Raw genomic sequence first — 27,985 nt, forward strand, 5'->3', positions numbered from 1 at the left:
ACAATCCCAAGCCAAACTTAAAATGTCTTAATCACATCATCTTCTCCCTTTATCTCATTTAGAGTTATGTACTCACAGCTCAAAACTTGCTCATTAGACTCCTCGGGTTTTGATTTTTTAAGTGCTGTCTCTGCTGGAAGAAGGGATGAGCACTGCTCAAGAGACTGCGCAATGTCGTCAATTGTCCATTTGTCTTCGGGAAGGGCGTGCTCCTCCAGTGTAAAGGGTCCCTGTTTGGTGCGGGTCAGCTCTAGCACATTGGCACAGGAAGACAGTTCTATGGCAACAAAAGGTGAAAGGAAAACAAAAGATAAATGATTCAGCATTTCATTCAAATACTGAAGCAACATACATGATCCAGTAATTCAGTATTTCATCGGCTATAATTTTGCAAATGACAGAACTCGACTCAGACCTCTCAAAACCACCTCAAATGTAAAACTGCAACTATCCAATATAATAGCCAAGAGCCTTGAGATTAAGAAATGATTAAGGAGCAAAATAACATTTAATAACTGACCTAATAAACTGCTTTAAAGTCTACAAGAAAGTTGCACACTCTTCTTATTTAACCCATGAAACAACCCCATGAGGTAACTACTCGTCTCACTTTGCGGATGAGGTAATGTGACCTGTCCAGTGTCACAACTGCCAGAAAATGGCAGGGCCAGAACTGCAACTTCCTGGCTGTTTCTAAGACTATGGCTTCCAGTTTTCAAAAAAAATTTGACTTGCAGCGATAAAAATAACTTTTAGAAGGCTTAATCTTTTCTTCTTACCCTTACTTTGAGTTAAAATATTTTATACTTGAAAAAAATGGTGGTCCTGAGATTCATGATTCACATCTTCATTTTCTCCTCTCTCCCATTACAAGCATTTCACTGCAGCTGTTTACGCTGATAACTGTCTTCCATAAACCTATAACGCTTCGAAGGTGGAAGGGCAGCAAGAATCCAGTTCCTAAGGCCAGTACTCAGAGACATGGAAAACGGAAAATTCCTTCTTCCCATCAGAAAGGAATATTATTCTCTAAATGAGAACTCAGAATTCATCTTTATGCTTACCTTTGCCAATGTCACTGACCAAGCTTCTGATATAAAAACCTCCTCCACATTCAACATCTGGAATGTTAACAGTGACATGGTAAATTGCTAACCGCCTATGAAATCCACTTTACATAGAAATGATGCCCCTAAACAAATGTAAAAATGCACTATGCAAACAATCGAGTGATAAAACATTTATGCGCTAAAATATAAATTATTCATCCAGTAGCATATGTGTTTGTGAGACTGCAAAGTCAGAGTGTGGAGAAAGCAAACAGCAGAAACTCTTGAACACATTTTAAATTACATGGCAAGTCATACCACTTTAATACTTCAGCCTTGTTCATTTAATAGATTTTAAATAGTTAGAAATCTCAGCTTTGCTATTATGAGCTGCAGATTTAAAAAACTATTTTCAGATTTGTACACTCAAAAAACACAACAAACAAAAAAACCCTTTTCAGTGACAGGAATTATGTTTGGGGTGATATACTACATGGAGAACTCAGCATATTTAAATGTTCTCTTGGAAATACTCCTGAAAAAATCATGAAATAACTTAAAATTACACAATGTACCAGAACTGAATGCATAACTAAACATCTTCTTAACGCAGTATAATACAAGTTTATTGGTTAAGAGCAGGGCTCTGGATTATTTTTATTCATCCAGAAGACATCCTGAAAAGAACTGTATTTTCACACAAAAGGACTACTCTCTGTTTCTAGCTTAGCATACAAATACAGCTATTTGAGGGAATTTCTACATTCTTGCACTATATTTGACTTTGGTGAAAAGAGTCAAATTTGGACTACTACAAATTCCAGTGAACAAATGCAACTGGAAAAATTTGAGTTTTTTTTACTTGCATAGATAATATCTATTGTGCCAACACAGAGGCCGCATTTTCATGGAATGGAGTGAAACATTTTTTAGTATGTTTGTTTCATTGTTGGCCTAATATTTTAGAATCAGGAAACTTAAGGAGTGACTTTTTAAGAAAATTGTACAAAACCCACAATCTACAGGAACTTAATACACACTAAATAATAATGTCAATGGGAAAAAAAGCAATGAAGTTCAGGAAAAAAGGTTTTGGGAAATTATGTCTACAAGGAATCCCATTCAGTATGCACCATGAAATTGGGAGCAGGGTCAATTTCAGGGAGCCTGAGGATTAATAAGAACTACAGCTTTTGATTCTCCACAGCTCTTATACGTTCAGGGCTTTAGCTAGGAGATCATAAAATTTCCAAACAATAGAAAAAAACTTTTTCGGTTTTAAATTTATTTCAAATATGGATTATAGATAAATTCAAATCGATAACTTGAGTTAAAATTTACCACATGTCTAGGAACACACTTCTGCCTTACCCGTTACTCCTATATTTTCATGATCTTTAGCAGTGATTTACTGGTGACAAAGAAGGGGGGGGGTCACTCTACTCTTAGAATTTCTTGTCCAAAAACTGAAAATGCATCGTTTTAAAAGGACAAATGAATGTCAATAAAAAACTGAGTGTAAACTATCAGGTACTAGCCAAAATGGGGAACAAGTATCCATAAGATAATAAAATACAAAAATTTGAAAACATGTACTCCTTACCTATTCTTCCCCATAGAGACCCAAAGTATGTTACTTCCAACTTTATAGTAAGATAATATAATATATGAAAAACTCAGACTATTTAGGACATTTCTGAACCTCCATATAGCTATAGGTATTCTCATTATTTGTGCTGTCAAAAAGGTATTAACAAATTCTAACCTTCTTTAAACTCAAATTTTTAAAAATCTCCAATATCCTAGGGATCCATTAACATTACACAAAAGTAGCCAAATATAAAATAAAGGCACATGTAAATACAAATGTTTTCAAATTTCTCCATCTTACCTAATGTGAAAAATGGTGGCTGGAATTTTTGAAGGGAAAGACTGTACACAGTAACTGGCCTGGCAGGTTTTGCTTCTACTACTTCACCTCTCTTCATCAAAGTTGAAAGTCTCTGTCCATCTTTCTTTAATGCAGAATAGCTTGCAAGGTACAAGAGGGAGACAGGAAGAGAAGGAGGGAGGAAGAATAGAGAGAGATTGAGAAAGAAAGAGAGAATAATTCCAGATTACAGCATGGAAAGAAAGGATGATTCGCAGCCCTTTAAACTGAAAATCGTTCTAAGAATGAACTAATTTTTTCTTCTAATCTACTTCACAATGGTGTCACATATAGAGTTCCTAAATATCTTTGAGGCTAATACAGCTCATTCTGGCACTCAGTGAGCAATGTTGTCAATATTTCTCTTTAACCATCTTCCTGGAGATGGTCTATTCATGTCTTCACTAGTCCTCATTCTGGGTTAAGGGTCTGCAGTCACAATGATCTCAGCTATATTTCCTTGAAACAATATATTTCCATTATAATAATATTCATTTTCACATATAAGTTACCAAAATGTTTCCAAAGAGCAAATAAACAAATAACAGATCTTATCTTTGTGTGATTAAATTTTACTAGACCACAAAATCCTTGGAACAATCACAGAGAAGAAAATTCTAAAACGATTCTTATAAATGTTTACTATATCTTAACAATAATGATCCAAAATAATGTTTATTCAGATCCTGCTACAATTTTTAAGTCTTCACATTTGAGGCAAAATTATGAAGAAACATTTCTCCATAGATATTTCAGTGTTCTTGAAAAAAGATGTTTTAAAAACACAAAATATATTCTAAATTCTAAAAGAACTGTTAGTAACATATCCTGACACATCCTATAAGCCATTAAAAAAAAAAGAAGCAATTTGCTTGAAATGGTAACATACACAAAAATATGGCTAAATGGTAAATCAATATCATTATACTTTTAATAAGTTATAATTCTCATCTGTTTCATTTATTGCCGAGAATTGTGAAGTATAAGATTCTGGGTCCAAAAGGAATGGGCCCAACACCTGACAGGAAGTGCCAACTGGACTCTGAATCACAGCTCTGATGCCTGTACCAGACTGGACTGGTCCCTTCACAGCAATTCTGGGAAAAGTGACATCTCTGCTCTCCAGAACTGCCCTGATGTCTACAGATGGAATCAGAAGAACCAATAAATCCTGGAAGAGCACAGATGTCAGGCTGTGGCAATATCCAGAGACAGAGGAGACTACATCCCACTACCTCTTAGAGACTGTCAGAAGCTCTGCATCCTGTCTGAATCAGGTTCACCTTACTTGATCAAACCTGCCTCACCATATAGTAAAAGGAAGCCCCTCCTCTTTTCTTTTTTCATTAAAGTGATGTTAGCCACTGGAAAATAAAATTAAACATTTATTCAAATTCATTAATTGGACTTACAGAGGAGGTACTTGCATTATATTCCCAGTAAATTTCTGTAGAATGCCTTCAATATCTTCCTGTGTTATTTTATCTGCCAAAAATGAACCAAAAAAGTGACACTAAAACAACCACAGAAGTACATGTGCTATTTTTACAGCACTAACAACTCTGGAAATTAAAAAAAAAATTCCAACAAAGCATTTATTACAATGTACATTTTGCAGGTCAAATTCTACCTTGTTGAGATGGATAAAATACATGCTAATGAGATAAACGGGGGAAAGTCTTATATCGTCCAATATTAAGACTAAATTTAATTTCCTTTGCTTCATTTTTTCCTCCATTAAAAATGATCCAATCATCTTATATGCATTTACTACATACTTACTATGGCCTTCAGAAGACCTGAGAAAAATGTTGCATAAAGCTATCGGAATGGTCCTGCAGTGATCAGAAAGTAAGTAGAAAAATACCTGTAAAGTTCATTTCTAAGGTTTTCCAGGCATCAAATATTATAAATAACTGAATAAATTATTGAAGATTATCAAGTACTAACAACATTTAAAATTTTACCTGATAGATTTCAAAACTGTTGTATGGTATGGTATACATTTTCCACACTCACATTAACTTTGTCCCTAAGTAAAGTTGTATTTATGTCTCCTTCACTGCTCTTGGAATTACAGTCAGGAGTCTGACTTTTGCCTCAAAAATAAGCCAGTGCAAAAAGAGAATATACATAGCAAAGATTTTATCTGTCTTAGTCAGATAAAGCTTTTCAGCTTGTGTTTGATACTCTTTCAAACAAAATGATGCAATATTAAAGTACTGTTCTATAATTTTAACAACTGAAAACTATAACACACTGAAATTCAATATTTGGGATCTTCACATATAGATAGATGACTATCCATATTTCATATTCACTAATAAACTAAGTTACAGAAATATTCTATAACTTGTTTAGGTTATAGCAATGGAAAAAAATTACAGTCTTCTTTTTCACTTTGTAGGAAATTTATTTAAACTTTTTATTCTGGTGTATACATGTCAAAGGATCTGATTTTATTTGAACAATATTAAACAAAAACTAACGAATGTGCTTTGAATTACTGTTCGAACACCAGAATAAAAATTAAAAGACAGCATGGAACATGTCCAGATTTCAATATCAATGCAGCAAGAGTCTTAACCTCAGTGTGACCTTGATCCTTACAAGCTAAACATGAACAAAAGACCAGAATCTACTAGACTCAGAGGAGAGCTACGGAACTCAAAAGAATTTCTCTAACACCTAGCTCCCAAAAGGCAGATCTGAAAAGCCTATTCTGTTCAAACTGCTTTTCAAACAGATGTATCTCATGATATGAATGGACTTTTCCATGAAAATTTTTTACTCTACTGAAACATTAAAACATAATTACTGGTGGCACCTTAGTTATGCAAAACTTCCAAATCTGGACAGCCAACATTACCACCATGCTGACAATTGCTGAAAGAAATGCCACTGTTGATAAAACTGTTATAGTTCACAATCTAGTCTGCCACACATTTAAAAAATAAGACCAAACAGCTTTCTACTTCCGCCAAATTGGTCTCTTTACTGACATTCCTGCCAATGCATGCTCCTTTGTCCTGCTTCAGTGGCTCTCTTTTACTGATATTCCCTCACACAAGGTGACAAGATGTACTCTTTCCCATTCTACTTCTGCCATGCATCCTAGGCAGTTATGGTTTTCCTGTTCATTCTGAAATTAATCATTCACAATTTTTAACTGTTACCTACTATATATATGTAGGTATTACCTCACCAATGGAATTCTTATCTCCTTAAAGGCAAAGATAGCTTTTCCTCTTACATAATGCACACAATTAAGATGGTACTAAAGACATTCTTGCTGAATTTAATTTGCTGATGAATAATAGAATCTCAAGGTTAAAAGAGCATTTAAAAGTCACCAAGGAATCATTCATTTGATGTTCAAATCACCAGACAGAAAGCCTGTGTAGCAAGTTATTTTACAATAAAAGCAAATATAATATTTTAGATATTTTTAACATGTAGTGAAGCATGCTGGCTATATCTGAAACATGATACTAGTCTGATCCAAGTAATAATAATTGTCCCTGTAAGAATAAAGACTCTACCTCCAAAGGATTTAAAAAGAAATCAAGAATAAAATCTCTAAAGCAAGTATATCCAATAACTGGCCAAAATAAGGACCTTTGGTAGAAGATGATAGGTACGACGGAAGTACCATAGAACTTGAGTAATTATTCTTTGTTTAGCAAATTAATAAATCATCAATGTGATAATTTAATGATTAATCAATGATTAATTTAATGATTAATCAATGATTAATTTCATTTGAAATTAATTTTTTTAAAAGTCATTCCCATAAAATTAATATATACAAGACCATGTTACATGTTATTATTTGCTTAAAATTTATTGGCTCTTCCAGTGAACTTCCAACATGAAAGCTGGTACTTAACTGAACTCTGGAGTTAAAAGCAGGATGATGGATTTAAAAATAATATTCAGGGACTCCCCTGGCAGTCTAGTGGTTGAGACTTTGCCTCCCAATGCAGGGGGGTGTGGGTTCGATCCCTGGTCGGGGAACTGAGATCCCACATGCCTCATGACCAAAAAACCAGAACATAAACAACAGAAGCGATACTGTAAACAAATTCAATAAAGACTTAAAAAAAAAAAATTCACCCAGGATAGAGTTAAATGGTTACTGGACAAGCCTTGTCACCAAAAGCAGCTGTTAAACTGGAAAAAATACAGCAAACAATTGTTTTCAAACATTAGACAACACATAGCAAGGACTATCATCCCTGAGAGAAGGGAAAACAAGGTAAGGCCCACAATCACTTGCTTTTGCTTGGGGGTGCTTTCTGAACTGTACTACAGGGAGGGGAATAACAAACAAAGCTCTGAGCAAAGATCAGAATTTGGGGAAGCGGCAGCAGCTGGAATTTGAGAGCATTACACAGAGAAAGTGATGTCTATACGGGTCCACTTGAAACTGGCTAAATTCCAAGCTGTGCATATATATAGTGAGTCTTAACAAAGTTAAAAAAAGAGCTACTACCAAACCTCTTACAAGGCTGGAAGATGTCCAAATTCCAACCCCTCAGAATGAAGAAACTTTGCTGAATACCCCAGCACTTGATAGACACCCAAGAAAAGCCATGCCTCTGGAGTAGGACTAATGCAGACCTGAAAAGAAAGTCTTACTTTAGACCCATCCTAACAAGGAATCTATACAAAAGCGACTAGAATTAACAAGTGAGTTTGGCAAGGCTGAAAGGCATAAGATTAATACACAAAAGTCATCTCCATCTATGTATATCTAGCAATGAACTATCAGAAATTGATATTTTAAAAATCCAATTTATAATAGCGTTAAAAAAACGAAGTACTTAGAGATTTCATATACAAAAGAAGTGAAAGATCTGTACATTGAAATCTATAAAAATATGGCTTTATTTTTGCAACTTTTCTCTAAGCTTGATATTATTTCAAAATAAAAAGAAAAATCTTAAAGGAATACAATGAACAACTTTATACCAATAACTTGGAAATTTGAGATGCAATGGACAAATTCCTAGGGGAAAAATTATCTAGAATGACACAAGAAATAAAAAATATTAAGTTTGATAGCTAGTAAAGGAATCTAATCCATGATTAAAAGGCTTCCTAATAAAGAAAACTCCAGAATCAGATGTCTACCAGTAAATTCTACCAAACAGTAGAAAAAGAAATAATGCTAATCTCACATAAATTCTTCCAGAGAATAAAAAAAAGAAAGAGAGAATACTCCCCATCCCATTTTATGAGGTTGGTATAACCTTGATATCAAAACCAGTCAAGGAAAAAAAAAAAAAAAAAAAAAACCAGTCAAGGACATTAAGAGAAAGGAAAAATACAGGGTAATCTCACTCACAGACAAAAATGCAAAAATTCTAAACTAAATATTAGCAAACTAAATCCAACAATTTATGTAAAGGATAGCATATTATGATCAGGTTGGGATTATTCTGGAAATGTAAAGTTAGTTTAATATTTGACTAAGGAGGAAAATCAACAGATACAAAAAAAATCTGATAAAATTCAATGGCTGCTCATGATTAAAAAAACAAACAAATGGCAAATTAGGAATAGAAAACAATTTCCTTACTTTGATAAGAAAGCTATAAAAAAACCAATAAAAGAAAATCTATAAAAGTAAGGTAGCAGGGCCTCCCTGGGGCGCAGTGGTTAAGAATCCACCTGCCAATGCAGGGGATATGGGTTCGAGCCCTGGACCGGGAAGATATCACAAGCTGCAGAGCAACTAAGCCCATGCGCCACAACTATTGAGCCTGCGCTCTAGAGCCCGTGAGCCACAGCTACTGAGCCCGTGTCCCACAACTACTGAAGCCCAAGCACCTAGAGCCCGTGATCCACAATAAGAGAAGCCACTGCAATGAGGAGCCCGCGCACCACAACAAGAGCAGCCCCCGCTCACCACAACTAGAGAAAGCCTGCGCGCAGCAACGAAGACCCAACGCAGCCAAAAATAAATAAATAAATAGAAAAGGTAAGAAAACTTGCTCTTTCAGATAACAAGACTTATTCTAATACCACAGCAATTAAGATAGTTTGGTATTAGCACAAAGACTGATTTTTAATTAATGGTGAAAAACACTGTTTAGAAATAACAGAAGATGTCAGGATACAGAATAAAATAAAGGGCCCTATTAATATGGTTTGAACGTTGCGTCTACTGAGCTACAGACTCATTTTCTATAGCTAAAAATATTATTTGTCTAGATAGGATAAAATGACCTAAGATCATTCACTTGCCATTTACTGCATACTGCCTTACTTGAACCAGATGTCAGTTGTTCTCAACAGGTTAGTTAAGAACCGTACTTTTGATTGTTATCATGATTGGGTAGGGTGGCGACAGCAGCAGCACTTAATAGGCGAGGACCAGGGATGCTGGATTTCCTGCAATGTGCAGTGGTACAGCACAGTGAAGAACTGTCCTATGCCCTTCATGACTTCTGGAGGTCTGCCAGATGTTCATGTGGGTGAAAGTCTGTTTATAATTACCTTAGGCTAGAACATAACTCCATTTCCCATTTAAACGCAGAATTTTTTGTACAGTCTTACATATACTGAACTTTCCAGTACTGAGTCATCAATACCACATTCCTGCCAGTCCGCATTTGACTTGTGGCATTCACAGTGATTTATGTATAAGTATCTGTTATATATAATACATATATGACTACTTCATGAAGACTTTCCATGTAGTAATATCTGTGTATTTACATAATGATATGTCTATTTTACTATAAATTACCTTTATTTCTTCTTTATAGTCCACTTACTGTATTAACATTGTTTTTTTTTTTAACGTGTAGGTAGTGGAGAATACCTCTGACTTTTATTTCAGGATAATAAAGAAGCCATTAGAAAATATAAGTTATAGGTCTTAGTATTAGTTCACAGAGGGTTGAGAACATAGGTCCTAGTTCTCTATATGACAGAAGTTCCTTAAGGAAACAGGGTAGGTCTTATATTTATCTTCCCCCTGGTACCCTGCTGTACAGCTTAAACAGATGACATACGTTTACTGATTTATAGAAATCATACAGAAAAATCATGTCAGTCAGCAAAATTCTCTGAGCTCTCATTTTCTGGGCCTACAAATACTATTCAATAAACTATAGGGAGCTCTCCCTTTCAGGGCCTAAAGAAAGTTGCTTTTCAAGATTATAATGAGACGATTTTAACAAACTAATATGCTTTCTTTAAGGTAAGTAAATAAGGTTATAAATGATACAATACAAAGTAGAGTTTGTAAGAATTCCAAAATGCTTAAGGGCAGGAAGGAAGAGTATGTTTAAGTAGTTTCATCACCCTGGTCCTCTTTAAATATCACCTACTCAACGAACCGCACCATCATGTAACCAGTTTTACAATCCAGAAACCTAGGTCGTGGTTAACAACCTCCTCTCTGTCATTACCCCATCCAACCAAGTCTCACCAATTTCACTTCCTCACCATTCTTCTAATTATATGTGTACTGACATACACTGTAGGATACTCTGGAAATCGCTGACATCCTCCTTGGCCACCTGAATCTTAAAAGCATTCTGGCTGAAGATTGCAGTTGGGTTTCCATTAAGTGAGCATCTGCTATTATTCCATAATAATAATAATTTCAAGGCTAATTCAACATCTATTTTTTAAAAGATTCGAAATAAATCAGTGATTTTTCTTTTCATTTTGGTGCTTGATTAATCATGCAAGATACTAAGCCACATATAAATGTTAACAGGACAAGTGAAGCTATTATGAACAAGAAGGTTGGTCTCACTACTAGGGTAATATGTAATATATATTAAGACCACTCAACACAAAAACATAGGGAAGCAGATACTAGACTGTCTATAGGTACATTAAAAAAAGATAACATTAAGCCCAGGCAGAAAAGAAACCCAGGAAGCTTACAAATAATTCACAATTGATGACATAATAATGTGGGTGAACTGACTGTACAAAAACCACAACTGCTGCATTATAAATAGCATAAACACTATGAGAATTGCTAGGAAACCATTTCATTTATCTATCCTTTCTTAAAGTAGTGCAAGGAGGAATGGTAGAAAAATTAAGGTGGGCCCCAATGAGTTCTGCTTTATTGCTAGAGAAACAGTTTTCCTTTTGTCTTATCTTTTTACATACTCCAAAAGCATAGAAATATGATCAATTTTAAAGTACTAAACCTAGTACATTTATTTCAACAGCTAAGACATAATTATAAAAAACAAAACAACAACAATGGCAAGATGCAGGTAAAATCTAGCAAGAGAGCTTCTCTGCTTTGTTTCACATTCATTAGGAAAAATGTCCTAAATCCTAGCTATAAATGGTTTTTGGCAAGGGAGTTATTTGGAAGAATTCTGCACATTAAAGAAAAACTGATTATAGGAAAAGAGGTAATTATTATAAATCTTTATTAACAAACATACCAAATAAGCAAATATGTTTTTCCAACCTTCTTAACCCAAAGAAATGTACGGACAATTAAAATCACTGGGAATATGAGATTTATTTTAAATTCTGAATTCAGAGAAACTTTCTCTAAATATTAAAAACAAGGACTACCTAAGATGAACTTCATACCGTAAGGTTTTTCTTCTGTTACTTTCCCTGTAGAATCTAGTGTGTCAGTAGCTTTCCCCAGTTCGCCAGTGGCAATATACCTCTAGAGGAAGAGAAACAAGGGAGACAAATAGGCCATAAGGTAAAGAAGAACTGTTATGCATGTCTTAAAGTTTATACAGAACCTTACTAATACTACCTGATACAAAATAAAGGCAAAAATCAACAGACTGTAATTGCTTTGTTAGTTTTTCTATAAATTTATTTATTTATCTATTTATTTTTGGCTGCATTGGGTCTTCGTACGTGCTTTTTTCTCTAGTTGCAGTGAGTGGGCTTCTCATTGTGGTGGATTCTTTTGTTGGGAGCACGGGCTCTAGGTAGGCGGGCTTCAGTAGTTGTGGCACACGGGCTCAGTAGTTGTGGCTCGCGGGCTCTAGAGCGCAGGATCAGTAGTTGTGGCGCACAGGCTTAGCTGCTCTGCAGCATGTGGGATCTTCCCGGACCAGGGCTCAAACCCGTGTCTCCTGCGTTGGCAGGCGGGTTCTTAACCACTGCGCCACCAGGGAAGCCCCGCTTTGTTAGTTTCTGATATGTAGGAAGTATCGTACAGATTGAGGAACATTCACAAACTTCCCACACCAGCCAACATGACAAGGAAAAGCCTGATTTTATTGATAATCATGGCTTATAAATATACTGTTACTGTAAAAAAAAATTTTTTAAACCAGTTTTCTACTGGGCAATTTTGATTTTGAAGGAAAATTTTCAAATACACCTATGAGTAGAGAGAATGGTACAATAATCCCCTACCTAGTCATCTCAAGATTCAATGATTTTACCATACTTAAAAGTAAAATTAATTTTTAATTAATCAATTTATTACTTCTTACATGAAATACCAAGAGTAATCTTAGTAACTTGTTTATGCATTTAAACAAAAGCTAAATATATAGAAAATAAGGCAAAACTAGTATAGCGTAAGTAATGTACATATGTGTTTCTTAATAAAGAGAAATTGCTACTTCTTAAGCCTCTGAAAGGATAAAAGTCACTTCTCAGAACTGCTCATTATTCACAAGTGAAGAAGCAGATCACTGAGTAACTGAGGATGGTTCTGCTTCCCATCTCAGGCCACACTTACACTACATATTCTTTGTATTCGTCTCTTTTGATCAAATTCAAATTTTATCTGGAAGTTCACATGAAGTAGTGAGAAAAATGCAAGGAATATAATTCCCACTGAAAAGAATATGTAGTTACACTGAGCAATTTAAGCTGGAGAACTTTGCAGAATTATGTTTATTAATGATAAGCTTATTACGGTACCACACCGAAAACATGTGGTTTTGAATATCTTCATTAAAAAGCAATAGCTCTATACAGTTCATAAATGTAAGTCCTTCAAAATTTTCAATATAGTACTTATGAAATGTATGAATATTAATAGAGTGTAAAGAAAAGGTACAAATTAGACTACCTCTGGAGAAAGTAGATTAGAGATGCTCTAATCTCCGAGAGTTGCTAAGTTTCAGAGGAACATTATTCAAGTCACACTTCAGAGCTGACATTGACTGGTTAACCTAAAAATGCTACTGTATACCTGGGGGAAATTACTGCCCTCTGAAATATCCCAGGGGAAAAGTTTGTATATCCCAATGATAACACTTGTTCAAGGGTTGGAGGGGGATACAAAGCTGCTTTCTGATGAAATGTTGGCTTTGCCTCCAGGTACTATTATGGTTTATCTCTGTGTGTGTGTGTGTGTGTGTATATATATATATATATATATATATATATATATATATATATATATATATATATATATACCTTATATACCTGTAAAATGCTAGTTAAGAGTCTTTATATGGCATCAATGATTTCCTAATAGAACATCGACCCTTCCATCGCTCACTGGTTTCAAAAGCACATATAAGTAACCAACTTTTGATCAGCAATACAGAAAGCTAATAAAGATAATACTCCAAAACCTCATCAAAGTCTGTTACTTCAAAGTACATCTGCCATCCAGATTCTGCTGAATGACTGGTTCAAAGAAAGTATAATTTAGGGAAGAGAGTAAAGGGACTATGCATCTATTGCCTTCTTCTAGGTAATCTATATTCCATAATTAGATCAAGTTAGGTCAAAGGGATGTATTAGCCTAACCTCCTTAGAATCCTTTTACCAAAGTTATATGTCATGCAGATCCACTTCTTCACCTGTTGTAAACTATTCTGAGATCCACTATCTGTCACTCAATATTCCTTACTGTAAGAAATTTCTTTCTGACTATAATGCCCAGAGTAAAGTCTCTTCATTAAAAAACTGGCATGCTTTCTCTTTCTAATGAATGTCATATTTTTGCCTAGGCCACCAAAAATCACAGATAGAAATAAAAGCAACGAAATTAACTGTATTCAAGATTTCCAACAGAAATTGCTTGAATAAAATTAATGTCTATGGAACATGTAGCCAGAGGGACCCAGGAGGCCTGAAACTCAGGAGAGAGAGATTTGGGGATAGTGAAACACTTGAGAATAGTAATAACAGTATTTATTGAGCAACTTTTGTTTAACAGGCACTGTACAGAAAACCTATATGCTTTATGTACACATTACACTCATAATCCCAAAAGAGAATGCAGTGAGAAAAAAATGACTCAAGAGAAAGTTATCATTGGCAGAGCAAGGCTTACCATACGACAAAAGAGAAAGCTAATGACGAAGACAAGGAAGGGCTCTTTTCTTAAATCTTACTCCAATCTGATTGGGAAGGAATGCATGAAAGGAGTGGGGTGGTCTAAATAATCTGTGGTCTTCACAAAATGGAGGCAAATTAATCTCATGGCCTAAAGATTTTAGGTAAAGGTCAGCACTCCACCCATTAATTGATAGTGTTGTATGAACTGGTATTTATTACATTTACCAGGATTCTAAGGATATTTCTTGGTTCAGCAGGAAAGAGTGTTAGGCCACATTCAATCAACAATGTCTCTCCTTAGGACTGGATGGTGAGGCAACGGTGTATTATGATATGGCTATAACATGAACAGCGAATATCTGCCATCCTAGAACTAAATATTTCTACTCTTGAGGTAACCCCACTCTACACATACTAAAAGTCTAATTTTTCTAGTAGCACTGTGATGCAAATAAAAATTCATCTGTAGGGCTTCCCTGGTGGCGCAGTGGTTGAGAGTCCACCTGCTGATGCAGGGGACACGGGTTCGTGCCCCGCTCCGGGAAGATCCCACATGCTGCGGAGCAGCTCGGCCTGTGAGGCATGGCCGCTGAGCCTGCGTGTCCGGAGCCTGTGCTCCGCAACGGGAGAGGCCACAACAGTGAGAGGCCCGCGTACCGCAAAAAAAAAAAAAAAATCATCTGTAAAAGTGGAAAAAGTAAATATGAGGTCAAACAGCAGGTCTGTGCCCCATTAGAAGGCTGCAGACAATTTTTTAAATGAAAGAAAGATATCAAGAGTACACTGTACATAGGGTTAAAGTTGTTTGATAAAATTTTTGGTTCTTGTACATGAATGGATATACAGAGTCACATGTAAAATGAAATTCTTATTATGGGTCTTCGTCAAAAAATTTTTGTAAGTCACTGCATAAGATCTCCAAGATTATAGTCAGTGCTAAAAACAAAATCTATTTTTAAAAATTCATTAACAGGGCTTCCCTGGTGGCACAGTGGTTGGGAATCCACCAGCCAATGCAGGGGGCACGGGTTCAAGCCCTGGTCCGGGAAGATCCCACATGCAGAGCAACTCAGCCCGTGTGCCACAACTACTGAGCCTGTACTCTAGAGTTCGTAAGCCACAACTACTGAGCCCACGTGCTGTAACTACTGAAGCCCGCATGCCTAAAGCCCGTGCTCCACAACAAGAGAAGCCACCACAGTGAGAAGCCTGCACACTGGAACGAAGAGCAGCGCCCGCTCGCCGCAACGAGAGGAAGCCCGAGCGCAGCAACTAAAACCCAACACAGCCAAAAATAAATAAAATAAATAAATTTTTAAAAAATTCATTAACAGCTTTTAACTACTTTTGATAAAAGTGTAATGTCCAACATACTTAAAGGTAAAATTTTAAAGATTTAATTTTTCAACAAGTACACAATCTAAAATTAAAAGTATAAGAAACACAAATAGCTAACAAGATAATAACGCTTATTTTTTACTTATTTTGTGGTACGCGGGCCCTCTCACTGTTGTGGCCTCTTCCGTTGCGGAGCACAGGCTCCGGACGCGCAGGCTCAGCGGCCATGGCTCACGGGCCCAGCCGCTCCGCGGCATGTGGCATCTTCCCGGCGCGGGGCACGAACCCCTGTCCCCTGCACCGGCAGGCGGACTCTCTACCACTGCGCCACCAGGGAAGTCCAATAACGCTTATTTTTGAAACATGAAACACCCAAGAACTAGGTCTCTATAATAAGACGCACCTGGGATTTTCTATTTACTTTACAGTCATCTGAGGATCGGTGATTTCACTGTATGACATTCAGCTTTCCTAGCTGAACACCAAAATGGTTTGTGATAAATAAACTTAAGCCAGAGCCAATGATGTATTTATATTTCCAGTCATCATATTTCTGGAAATATGCCTGGAATTTACATGTAAAACCTTTCAACAACATATAGTGTGTTACATGTACTTGTGGTTTTGGAGGGGAGGGCTGGATAATGAATATTCTAGTGAACTTCACGTATTTTATCTTGGGAGGAAAAAGAAAACAAACACATTCCTTAATGTAAATATATCTTTTTGCTATTATTATAAAAGTGACTTTTCATTGTAAAGATTTTGGAGAACACCAAATAATGTGAAAAAAGAAAATAAAATCATCCATAATCCTGTATCAAGGTAACCATTGTTTATATTTTAGAATTAAGAAACATATATCAAGCAACTGGCAAATCCTGTAACAGAAACAGATCCTAAACTCCATGGGTCAGTACAATGTTCAAATTTACCGTAAAACTGTCAAACTCCTCCACTCTAACACAATTTTTATACTCTGTGATTTTTCAACACCAATATTTTGAAGACTGCAGAGTGAGCTGCATGGAAATTTTTCCATTTATCTAAGGTATTAAGATCCTTCCCAACTGAAAGACACAGGTTTTTATGCCAGTTAATAACTAAAATGGGATGTCAAAGGCAACAGGCTCTCCAGGGCTTTTTATTTTAAGAAAAGCTTACTTAGACCCCTGGCACTCAGAGTATGGCCCAAGGGCCAGTATCCACCATGAGATAAGTTCAGAAAATAAGGTGCTTAGAAACTTCTTTAGCAATTTGACATTGCCATAACATTTTAACTGTATTTTATAAAAGTCATCAATCAGTCTGCAATGAAATGGGAAGTTTTTTAAATGGTCTTTGACCACATTTTTTTTTTTTTAAAGAAACAATTTAGACAAAACCACTTTATCCAAACTATTTATATCCTGCTTGGAGCAAGGGTTTTAAAACAAATAAAAAGTTTAGTCCAGGAAATTGCTGAAATTCTTCCCTAACTAGTGGCATATTAATCTTCCTTCCACAGGCATTTTCACTGGCCCCTGGCCCCAACTATGATAACCAGCACCTAGTTGCTAATTAGAATACAGATATTATTATCTCTTTTAATGCTAGAAGAGACCCTTGAGAGAATCAAAACCATTTTTCCTAAGGAAAAATTGAGAGGCCCGGAGAGGTCAAACACTGACATCTAGACTTGTCTTAGGGCTCCCCTGCTATTTCGCGATAAGGGTTCTCACTCAACAGGTTTAGAGCCTCTCCTGCCTCTTCCTAACCCCTCCTCCCTCTCCTAGCAAATACCTCGAAAGATGCTTTCGGATTTAGTCAAGGAATGATGTAACATCATCTTAAAGAGGCCCCATTCTTTTATTCAGTAAACATTTTATAACCATTGAAATAAGCATATCTTTTGTTGGAAATTGCATGGTTTACAAAATGGTATTGCTTCTACAAAAATTCCAAGGTTTAAAAAAATCTTCTGGTCGGGCTTCCCTGGTGGCACAGTGAGAGTCCGCCTGCCGATGCAGCGGACACGGGTTCGTGCCCCGGTCCAGGAGGATCCCACATGCCGCGGAGCGGCTGGGCCCGTGAGCCATGGCCGCTGAGCCTGCGCATCCAGAGCCTGTGCTCCACAACGGGAGAGGCCACGGCAGTGAGAGGCCTGCGTACCACAAAAAAAAAAAGAAAAATCTTCTGGTAGAATTTATGATCTGTAAGTTCCCTTTCACTTAAGAAATATGATTATACAAAACAAAAAAACCCAAAAGAACCTAAATACATATATTTTTAAATTATGGGCATCACAAAAGTTTTGCTTCTATGAGTCAAATTTGTTTTTAAATCACTAATTTATACTCTCAATATTTCGAATCTCAGATATGATTATAGACATTGTGTTTAATACTCAGTGTTGACATTCATGCAATTTATACAGCTTATTTTTTAATTGATAAAATCCAACACATAGGTCATTAAGAAAACACTGAAGAAAAACAGAACCATTCCAGTATTCTTACCTTGGACCCTGACAACATACTGGTCAACAGTTTTGTTCCCCTTCCAATTCCAACCACTACAAATCAAAGAAAGAAATATCATGACACTCTGTTGTAAAACTAGGTTTTAAAAATGTTTTATGACATACATCGGTCATAATTTCTTGGCATATGTAACGTAAAGTTGGAAAACCATTTATTTAGCATAATGTGAGGGCTCCTATTACTCCAATCGGTTGAACTTGTCCTGCAAGTAAGAAATTCTGAAGTGCAGGTGGGAGACTTTTTTTCCTTTTTCGAAGTGTGAAACATACTAGAAACCTCAATCCAGACAATTAGATAACAAAAAGTTTTGGAAAAACCTCAAAGGACTCACTGGAATTTTATATGGGCATCAGTGAAAATACATGGTACAATTAATCTTGGTATGATAAAATATTTGACAGAGTTCATTATTAAACAAAGCAAAAGCCATCATCATAACTAATGAACCATTTAAAGATGTTTAGTGCCCAGTAGCATACAATCAAGAAAATAGAAACAACAAATCAACCCAACCCAAAAAGGAATACAGGGTAAAATGAGAGCCTGGAGAGTGTATGTTCGTGTAGGCCGTACACAAAGTACAATGGCTCACGTCTCCTCAATTTCAAACATTATCCTTATGACAACACATTTCACCAGCCGAGGATGAGAGGACATAATCATTTCTTCACCTAATAGCAAGGAAATTTTTGTAAGAATTGAAGTATTTCTCATTAATGGATACAATTTTGTAAAAGAACACAATATAACCACCACAATTCAGAATTATAAGCAACAAGGAGAAACGATTGGCAAGCTAAAAGAATTATCATGAATATCTATAGCAGATTCACTGAGCTTACTATGAATCAAATTCTACTCTAGATGTTTTCCATTCATTAGCTCATTTAATCCTTATAACAACGCTGAAAGATAATACAATTATCCCTATTTGATAGGTGAGGAAACTGAGGCATAGAGAGACTAGGAACTTTGCCCAGCATCTCACAACTAGTAAACGGTGGAGTTAAAGTTCAAACCAGACTAACAGCAGACCCCCTTCCTCTCATCCTCCCTGCCACCTTACTCATCTAGGCATTCTTCCCACTGCCACCAGCCTAGAGCAGCCTATATACTGTAAACCTAGCTATTCTACATCTTATCCCTTCCTCTCCCAGTTCATACCATTTCTGAAAACCTATACTGCACAAAGCCCCCAAACAATCCTCAATAGGGTCCCAATGCCTACAGTACCAACTCCTTAATAAAGTATTCAAAGTCCATCCTTTGAAACACAGCTCACATCCCAACTCCTTCATCAAGTCCATCCCAAACCCCCACCCCTCTCGGCTTCTCTGACAGGCATATTGGTTCAAGGACCAACACAGAAACCGTCCGCCTTCAGGATCCTCTGTTGAGCACAGCACTCTTCAAGTCACAGCAGCTGCTGCTGAGGCAAAAACTTTGTACAATAATAAAAGGTTCAATTCAATTTTATTCCATTCAAGAATCCCCAGTCAATATTTTGCAAGGAGCTACCATGCACTCAACGCCAAGAAGAACACTTTTAATGGAACAGCACATTTCCTGACTTTGAAAGAGCTTATGATCTCATGGGGAAAATACAATACAGATAAGGGAAACTGCAAGTGCTCAAAAACCTGTTGCCTGAATTAATGAGTGAATAACTCTAAATAACAATACAACGGTATATGATTGTGTCAAAATGAACACAGAGAGAATAACTGCTGTAGGAGGTCAAAGGAGGGAGCACTCTAAATGGCTACAGAGGCCAGAGAATGCTTCATTCAAACATTTAGTGTGAGTTAGGGCTTAAAGGATGTACAGGATTTGAAGATGCAGACAAGAGAGAAGCATGTTCTAAAGAAGGAACAAACTGACAAATTCTCAGACACAAGGATGGGCACAGTGGGTTTCTCAACCAGAGTGCAGGGCGTCTTAAGAGCAGGCTGATGTGTTTGATTCTATCATGGTTTAAAAGCTGGACTGATGATGACTTCTCTGCTAGTTCAGTGATCCAGAATGAAACAACAAGGCATCTTAGAGTTACCCAGCTTAAGGCTCTCATTTTATATCCAAGAAGACCAAGGTCCATTGAAGTTAGGTGATTAGTGAAAGCAGAATTTTAGGAAGACTAATACAGAAGTGGTATATAGAAAAATTAACTGGAGTTGAGACCTAGCCAACCAGCAGCTTTTCATTCAAGGGACAGTTTATGGGACAGAATTTTTATTCAGCTTTTTCCCATTCAAAATTTTGTTGTATAGGTACAGAACTAAATAAGACCTGGTTTTAGCCCTCAGTGAGTTAACAAAAACAAAGAATACAGTGAAGTTTTACATTGGCAATATAAAAAAGCAGGTGGGCAGGCTTCACATGTAGAAGACAGCATTTTAACGAAATCAAGAAAGGTTAGTAGGATTTCTACAACTAAAGAAGACAGAGATGAGCAGTTTATCTAAGAGGAAAAGCATAAACAAATACACAACAGTTTGAAAAAGTGTAAAGAATTAGAAGAATGAATGAAAACCAGGATTTTCCAAGTACTGTCTCACAATTACTACTCTATCTCCCAAGTTTTCTGTGCTCAGATGTTTCCCTATAAAAAAATAAAGCCACTGTCTCCAAACCTATACAAATGTCCTAATACTCTATTCTCAAATCATTGAACTTATTTATGATGAGAGTCACTTTAGGGCCGGCAAGTCTATTACACATGTAATTCCAAAGCATTTTGCAGTTGGAAGTTTCTCCTGCCATTTATCTAACTCTCCAAGACCCTTGCAATCACTTGAAAAGACCAGTATCTTTCCACTTCCAGGTATCTGTCTTAATAATCCAAAACAAAGAGGAAGTTTTATTCATAAAGATGATCCTTACAAAATCAGTCCTACTAACAAAACTGGTAATAACCTCCAATGACCTCAAATAAGGAAATGGTTAAATCAATATGACATCACATGATATTGCCATTAAAAATAATGTTTATTTCCCTCTTAGAACTGCTTTTGCCGCATCCCATAAATTTTAATATGTTGTATTTGCATTTCATTTGTCTCAAGATATTTTTTGATTTCCCTTTTGATTTCTTCCTTGACCCACTGATTATTCAGAAGTGTGTTATTTAATATCGTTTTCCTCCTGTAATTGATTTCTAGTTTCATACCATTGTGGTTGGAGAAGATACTTGATATGATTTCAACACTTTAAACATACACAATTATATTGGTCAATTATTCCTCAATAAAGTCTAAAAAACGAAAAAATCATGTTTACAAATATTTTTAATTAACATGAAAAAATGCTATGTTATGATGTTAAGTAAAAAAAGGATACAATGTACATACATACAGTAAAACAGCTCAACTTAAAAATTCTGCATAGACAAAAAGCTAGGAAGAAATATAACAAAAATGTTAACAGTGATTATTGCTGGAAGGTAGAAAATGTATAAGTTTTACTTTCAACTTTTTTTGTATTTTCTAAATTTTTTCACTGTAATTTTCTAACCTTTAAAGTTAAAAAATAACTTCTAAAATGGTGTATAGGGCTTCCCTAGTGGCGCAGTGGTTGAGAGTCCGCCTGCCGATGCAGGGGACATGGGTTCATGCCCCAGTCCGGGAAGATCCCACATGCTGCGGAGCGGCTGGGCCCGTGAGCCATAGCCGCTGAGCCGGCGCATCCGGAACCTGTGCTCCGCAGCGGGAGAGGCCACAACAGTGAGAGGCCCGCGTACCACAAAAAAACAAAAAACAAATAAAATGGTGTATAAAAACTCAATTTCCATTTTAAGCGATTTATAATAGATGGGTATATTAGTTTCCTATTGCTGCTGTAATAAATTACCAACATAGTGGTTTAAAACAAAACAAACTTATTATCCTACAGTTCTAGGGGTCAGGAGTCTGAGGTGGGTTTTACTATGGTAAAAATCAAGGTGTCAGCACCAACTGCATTCTTTTCTGGAGGCCCTAGGGGAGAATCTTTCTCTGGAGCCTTCTTAGAGGAGTTTTCTTGCCTTTGCCAGCTTCTAGAAGCTGTTCATCTTCCTTGGTTCATGGCCCCCTTCCTCATCAAGGCCAGCAATCTCATCACTACAAACTGCTTCCATTGCCACATCTTTTCTGACACTCTTCTGCCTCCTCTTCCACTTTTAAAGACCCTTCTGATTACACTGGATCCACCAGGATATTCCAGGATATCTCTTAAAGTCAACTAATGAACATTAATTCCACGTGCAACTTTAATGCCCCCTCATCACATAACCTAACATACTCATAGGTTCTGGAGATTAGGACACGGACATCTTTAGGGGGGCCATTATTCTGCCTATCACAGCAGCACATTTTATCCTCTTTCTTCTTGGATTTATGGTGCTGTGCCTTAGAAAACAGAAGGTTATAATAAATAGGCTTCAACTCTAGAAGAGCTGAACTGGTAAGAATCCCGAAGCCACTTCTAGAACCAATGGCAAAGAATGCTGTGATTGATTGGTAATTTCTGCTATGGACATGAGGAGCAGGGAACAAAGGCAGGAGTGCCAGGTATTTGACATCCCAGGTTAGGACAGAGACTTTAAAACTGAGCAGGTCCAGGTTCAGCTCCTGACCTTGCCACTAACCATGGGACGGACCTCACGTACAATAAGTGCTCAATAAATGATTATTATTAGTTATGGTAAGAAACAGTAATTAAGGTATCAGAATTTGCCTATTCAAGTTCTCTAATTCAGGAAAATGAATTTCCATGTGTTTTTTTTCTATTTTAACCTCAGGTAAAGATGTTTTTGTCAACATGCATCAAATAAAATCTGTAATTTCAGAAAATGCAAAATCATAAACTGCTTCTAATTTTCTTGAAAAATACAATTTTATTCACCAATTTGATCCTTTTCTTCTAAGTAAGCATTCATCTCCTTTGGCTAGCTTAGATCAGGTTTGTTTTTATTTGTATCTAATTTTAGCTCTAATAAAATGGATTGGATCATGTAGCACAGTATTTTTTAAAGCATGAGTCACAATCCATTAGGGCAGCATGAAATCAATTTACTGGATTATGATCAACATTTTAAAAAATGGAATACAATAAAATATAAAACACCAGGGCATGTAAAAAGGTAAGTATTGTTCCATAAACGTTTTTTTCTAGTATGTGGGGAAGGGGGAGATAGGGAGAATCCCAACATATGTATTTCTGTGACTCTGGATACAGTTACAAAAAAGTTTCTAAGAACATACCCTGTCCTGTGGATACACACTTTAGCAGTCTATAAAGATAGACTTCAGAACCTCTACTAGATGCAAAAAAAAAAGAAAAGGATGGAAGAAAAAAGGATAAATGACTCCTCTCCCCTCAATCAATTCTATCAATTTTCCTCCACATGCAATAAGACATTCAACTAATGTCCCCAAGACAGAGTGACTTCCTCTGAAGAACTATAAGGTTCGCCTTCTCAAGAGAGCTAATGTCAGAGTTAGATTCGATATAGGCAGAACAAAGAGCCATATACCTTGTCAGGAGTCCCCAAGACTATCCCACCCTGGAAGATTCATCCATGGCTAAGATTTACCTACCGTGACATCCTAAGGTTACACAGCTGTATCCTAAGGGTAAAGACACTGGAGAAAATCCATGCTCAGGTTCCTTATTCTCTCTCCCTCTTATGAGGGGGGACACTTGAGCACATTCCTTCCTCCAACAATCCAACAAGGAGTAACATGTGTACAATGTTCCTGCTCAAGAGAGCCCATTAGAAACTCAGCAGCCAAAGTTTTTATTGGAGGGGATGAGAGGAATGGTTACCCAGACACCCTCTGCCTGCATGGTGGGACAAAATCCCAGATTCCAAGATAGAAAGCAGGCGTTTAGCATAAACCACACTGTTCACACAAATAGTCAAGGCACAGTAAACCCATCCTTATTGGATGGGGAAGGGTGGGAACACAACCAAATCCAAGTCCCCAGATGCAAGCAGGCCTTTCTAAAGACAGTGATTTCAGGCCTGTTGTGTTAACTCTTTCCTGCACAGATACAAACCCTTTCTCAAAGTCCATCCAGACACAAAAGTGGCTATTTCTAACAGCCTTCTATACCTTGTGCCAAATGATACAAGGGCTTCTTGAGAAGATGGCACTATAAATCCAGTAGATCTGAAATATTCCAAAGTAGACTGAAAATGGCATGGCCTTAGTTAATTTTATCTGTTCTTAATCAATATTTCTTTCTGATGTAAGTGGCAGTTACATCAAACTTCCATTCGTATCTCTTACCCAGGACTCCTCGGGCTGCACTGTCTAGAGTCCCTCCATGCCCAATTTTCAAAGTCTGCTTTTTCCTCTTGGTCCATTCTGGAGAAGGCATTCCAGCTTCTATAAGAGTAATTGGGATGAAAAACAGGTAAGTACTGAGACAAATGAAGTAGAATCTCCCTAAATACGGGATGAGGCAGTGTGGATGGAGTACTCAAGACAAATAAAAAGTACTGCACAAACTTAATATGTTAAGATTATGACGATATTACCAACAAAGAACAGACTTTAAAATGTACAGACGCTCCCTAAATTACAAAGAAATAGTATTCCCAAATTAGTTGTCTAGAAACTAGAATTCATTTTCCAAGGGAAAAAAAATTTTTTTTAAAGTGGGTAAATATCCACACGAACCCACAAAGATCTAGTAAATTCCTGGTAGCAGTGGGCTGGTAGATAGAGAATGATGAAAAGAAGTTAGTTTTTACATAGGCAGCTAGTTTTTAAAGTCCTCATTTTCATTTCTAAAATCTCTTGTTCCCTGGTGTTCTTTGCTGGTCTCTCCAGCTACCTAAATGTTGGGAGTACATCTCATACGGGGTTACTTCTGAGAACACTAAGTTCCCAAACTATCTGTAGGTCTGTTCTCCTCTCCTAATCAAAACTCTCAATTCCTTAAAGAAGCTAATCTCAACAAAAGGTTATGTGAGAAGAGGGTAACAGTTTAAGTTGCCACTTATACTCCAAAGCATTTAGATATTAAAAAAGAAAGAAAAAAAAAGCCAACCTGGCCTATCTCATATTCCTATTGTAAAAAATAAAATGAAATAATGCGATCTGAATGTGCTTTGGAAACTCGAAGCACTATAGCAATATGCTGTTACCATCATCATGGCATGTAACATTATATTGAGAGAATATTGGCTACTAGGCTTCAAATGAGAAAGGAGAGAACGGCAGGAAGAGCTCTATTGATCTGTACCCCTCCAAACCCATCAAACCTTCCTCATTACCACTGACACACAGAAGATGGAAAATAGAGTAAAAGAAAATGAAAAGAGAGGACAGAGACAGGAGAGGAGGGAAGGCAGAGTAACAGTGAAGAGGCCAGATTAAATGGCCCAAAGGATAAGTGGGGTTGTAATTACCACCTTACTGAGTCAGAACTCAGTCTGGAACACAGTCCTATTGTCACTCTCTGATTACAGCATCACCCTGCTTGGAAGGACATGACCATATGCTTTAACATAAATCTGTAAGGCGAGGCCTAGGCTTCAAACCCTTCACTTTCACTTGTAACCCATTATGGATCTCTTGTACTGTATTCATAGAAATATTTTGGGGAACTCTTTGTATTTTTAACTTGATGGTCCTTGGAGTGTGGAGGCCCTAAAATTTACTGTCTTCCCTTTGTGTCCAAATTTACCTCTTTCAAGTTTGAAGACACACCATCTCTACTATATTGGAATTTGGTTCACCCCATTGGTGCCATTCATGGATGAATATTTATTAAGATCTTTTCTAGCTATAAAATTCTGATATGTTTTAGTCCTTGAAGGATTCAAAAAGACGAAAGAGCAGAGATTTTAGTACGACATGAATCAATGTAAGGAAAGGCAAGGAATGTTAGTAGAGAGCATGACAACTGACTGTGGCCTAAATCAGCGGTTGTCAAACCTGGCTGGCATTAGAATGTCTTGCCCTGGAATCTGTATTTTTAAGAGAACCTTCCCAGACAATTCTGCCGGCCAGTTAGAATGGCATTTGGGAAGCCCTGGTCTGGCTAACATAAACATAGAATAGGCCAATCACAAGCAATATAGAAATGGAGAGTAATGAGAATGTCTACTTCTGAGTGAGTGGCTTCCAGAAGATGGTCCAGCAACAGCCTTGAAACAATCAATTTTAACTAAGTTTCAAGAGGGATTTCAGTTCTTGATAGGCAGATTAACCAGAAGGCCAGGATATGGCTTTAATCCTATCAGAAACTTGTCTGAAACAAAGAATGATAATCATTACCTTGAGGATCAAACAAGCCTTAGCTTAGCTAACAAATCAGGCCAAATGCAAGCAATTCTATGACGGAAACAACTTCATGACGACACCACAAAGCTTGTCCTTGATGTAATTCCTTCCTTCAGCATCCCGTATACGACCCATCCTTACAGGTAACAAAGTATAATGAAAGTATAACAAAAGAATAAGCAGATATAACACTGGTATTAAACATCTTCAGGAATGTACCTTTGCCAATAAACATTTGAATCCGTATTGTGTCAGTTTTAATTAACAAATTCCTACCAGAATATTTGCTTTTGCAGTAAAAAGGGCGGGGGAGGCGGTAACATTTGCCAGGGGACACTAAACAAAGAAAAAATTTCCTGTACTGATTTCATGGAAAAATAAGCCAGGGCCAAACTCTGGAGGGCCTTGAAAACCCAGTTAAATAGTTTTATCACCAAAGTTTGCAGAAATTACTGCTATGAGCTTAGCAACACACAGTGTCTTTCACCCTCACCTCTCCATAGGTTAGCACGGGTCTGGCTTATTGCAAGATCCAAAAAAATCCAAGGTGCCTTGATTCCATTGTCTGAAATGATCTACTGGACTGATGAACTGAGAGATCCTTCAGGCTTTTCTAATATTCTCCCAGTGTATATGAGGAAACAAACAAACAAACAAAAAGAGTGCTCTTAGAAGTGACCAAGTTATATTTAGTGTTTGTCAAAACGTGGTCCATTAACTACTTATACCAGAATCACCCGGAGCAACAGTTTAAAAATGCAGTTTCCTAAAAATACCCCATATCCTCAGAATCACAGTCTCTGAGGGGGGCAAGGATTAGGAATCTGCATTTGTACAAGGGACTCTAAATAATTCTTATGCCCACTATATAAAAACCACTGTGTTGAGTCTTGGTTAACTAAGTAACATCCGCATTTCCAACATACTTTTAGGAACGCAACTTTGGGGTGTAGAGAGCCAGTGATTCCGTTGGGTAGAGTTTATCTACGTGAGCCAAACAAAAGGCTTCTGAGGGATCAGATTGTAGAAAACTCGTCTGCAGGCCCAAGAGCCGAGGTTTATTTGTGGATGTGTGGGTTCTGCTTTTTGTTTTTTTTCCCTTGAGAACGACAACTGCCAACTAGGCTACAGGAGTTCACGTCAGGACAACTCCAAGCCGGAGATGCCCCAGATTTCTGTCCAGAGCTTACACTGTGGCCGTTCTCCCTTTCCCTTCCTCTTATCTCTTGAGCCACGAGAGCGCGAAAAGCCCAGTGTGCTCTGTGCGGCTTCCGCTCTCACGGCGACCGCCTCGCCTCGGCCTGGTCCCCACCCGGCTGCAGTACCTGCCAGCAGCTTCTCCTTCAGCCGATTCAGCAGCTCGGCTGAAGTGGGCCCTTTGGGCTTGTGCACGGCGAACACGCCGCTCAGGGACAGCAGCTTAGTAGCCAACGCGGGCTTGGAGACCCTGGCTTCGGATCCGGTCCTGGCCGCAACCGCCGCGGCTGCAGCCATCGCTGAGGATGTGGCGGCCGTGGCTGCAGCCATTCCTGCACTTTCGGGGACTGGGGTTGTATCTGGTTTCAAGGATGATGACGATACCACCGCCGCCTCAGCAGCTGCCAT

General features: G+C 37.3%; 1 protein-coding gene across 1 annotated transcript; it reads right to left on the reverse strand.

Moving 5' to 3' along the window:
* Positions 1-17: 17 nt before the first annotated feature.
* TRUB1 (TruB pseudouridine synthase family member 1) lies at positions 18-27,985 on the reverse strand. The gene is made up of 8 exons (XM_065893881.1): positions 27,706-27,985; positions 24,377-24,475; positions 18,084-18,139; positions 11,566-11,647; positions 4,392-4,464; positions 2,941-3,080; positions 1,065-1,121; positions 18-277 (listed from the first exon to the last, which is right to left on the reverse strand). The coding sequence occupies exons 1-8, from the start codon at positions 27,983-27,985 to the stop codon at positions 18-20; spliced, it is 1,047 nt and encodes a 348-aa protein (XP_065749953.1).

The sequence above is a fragment of the Phocoena phocoena genome, chromosome 16 (assembly GCF_963924675.1).
Source record: "Phocoena phocoena chromosome 16, mPhoPho1.1, whole genome shotgun sequence".
NCBI classification, from domain to species: domain Eukaryota; kingdom Metazoa; phylum Chordata; class Mammalia; order Artiodactyla; family Phocoenidae; genus Phocoena; species Phocoena phocoena.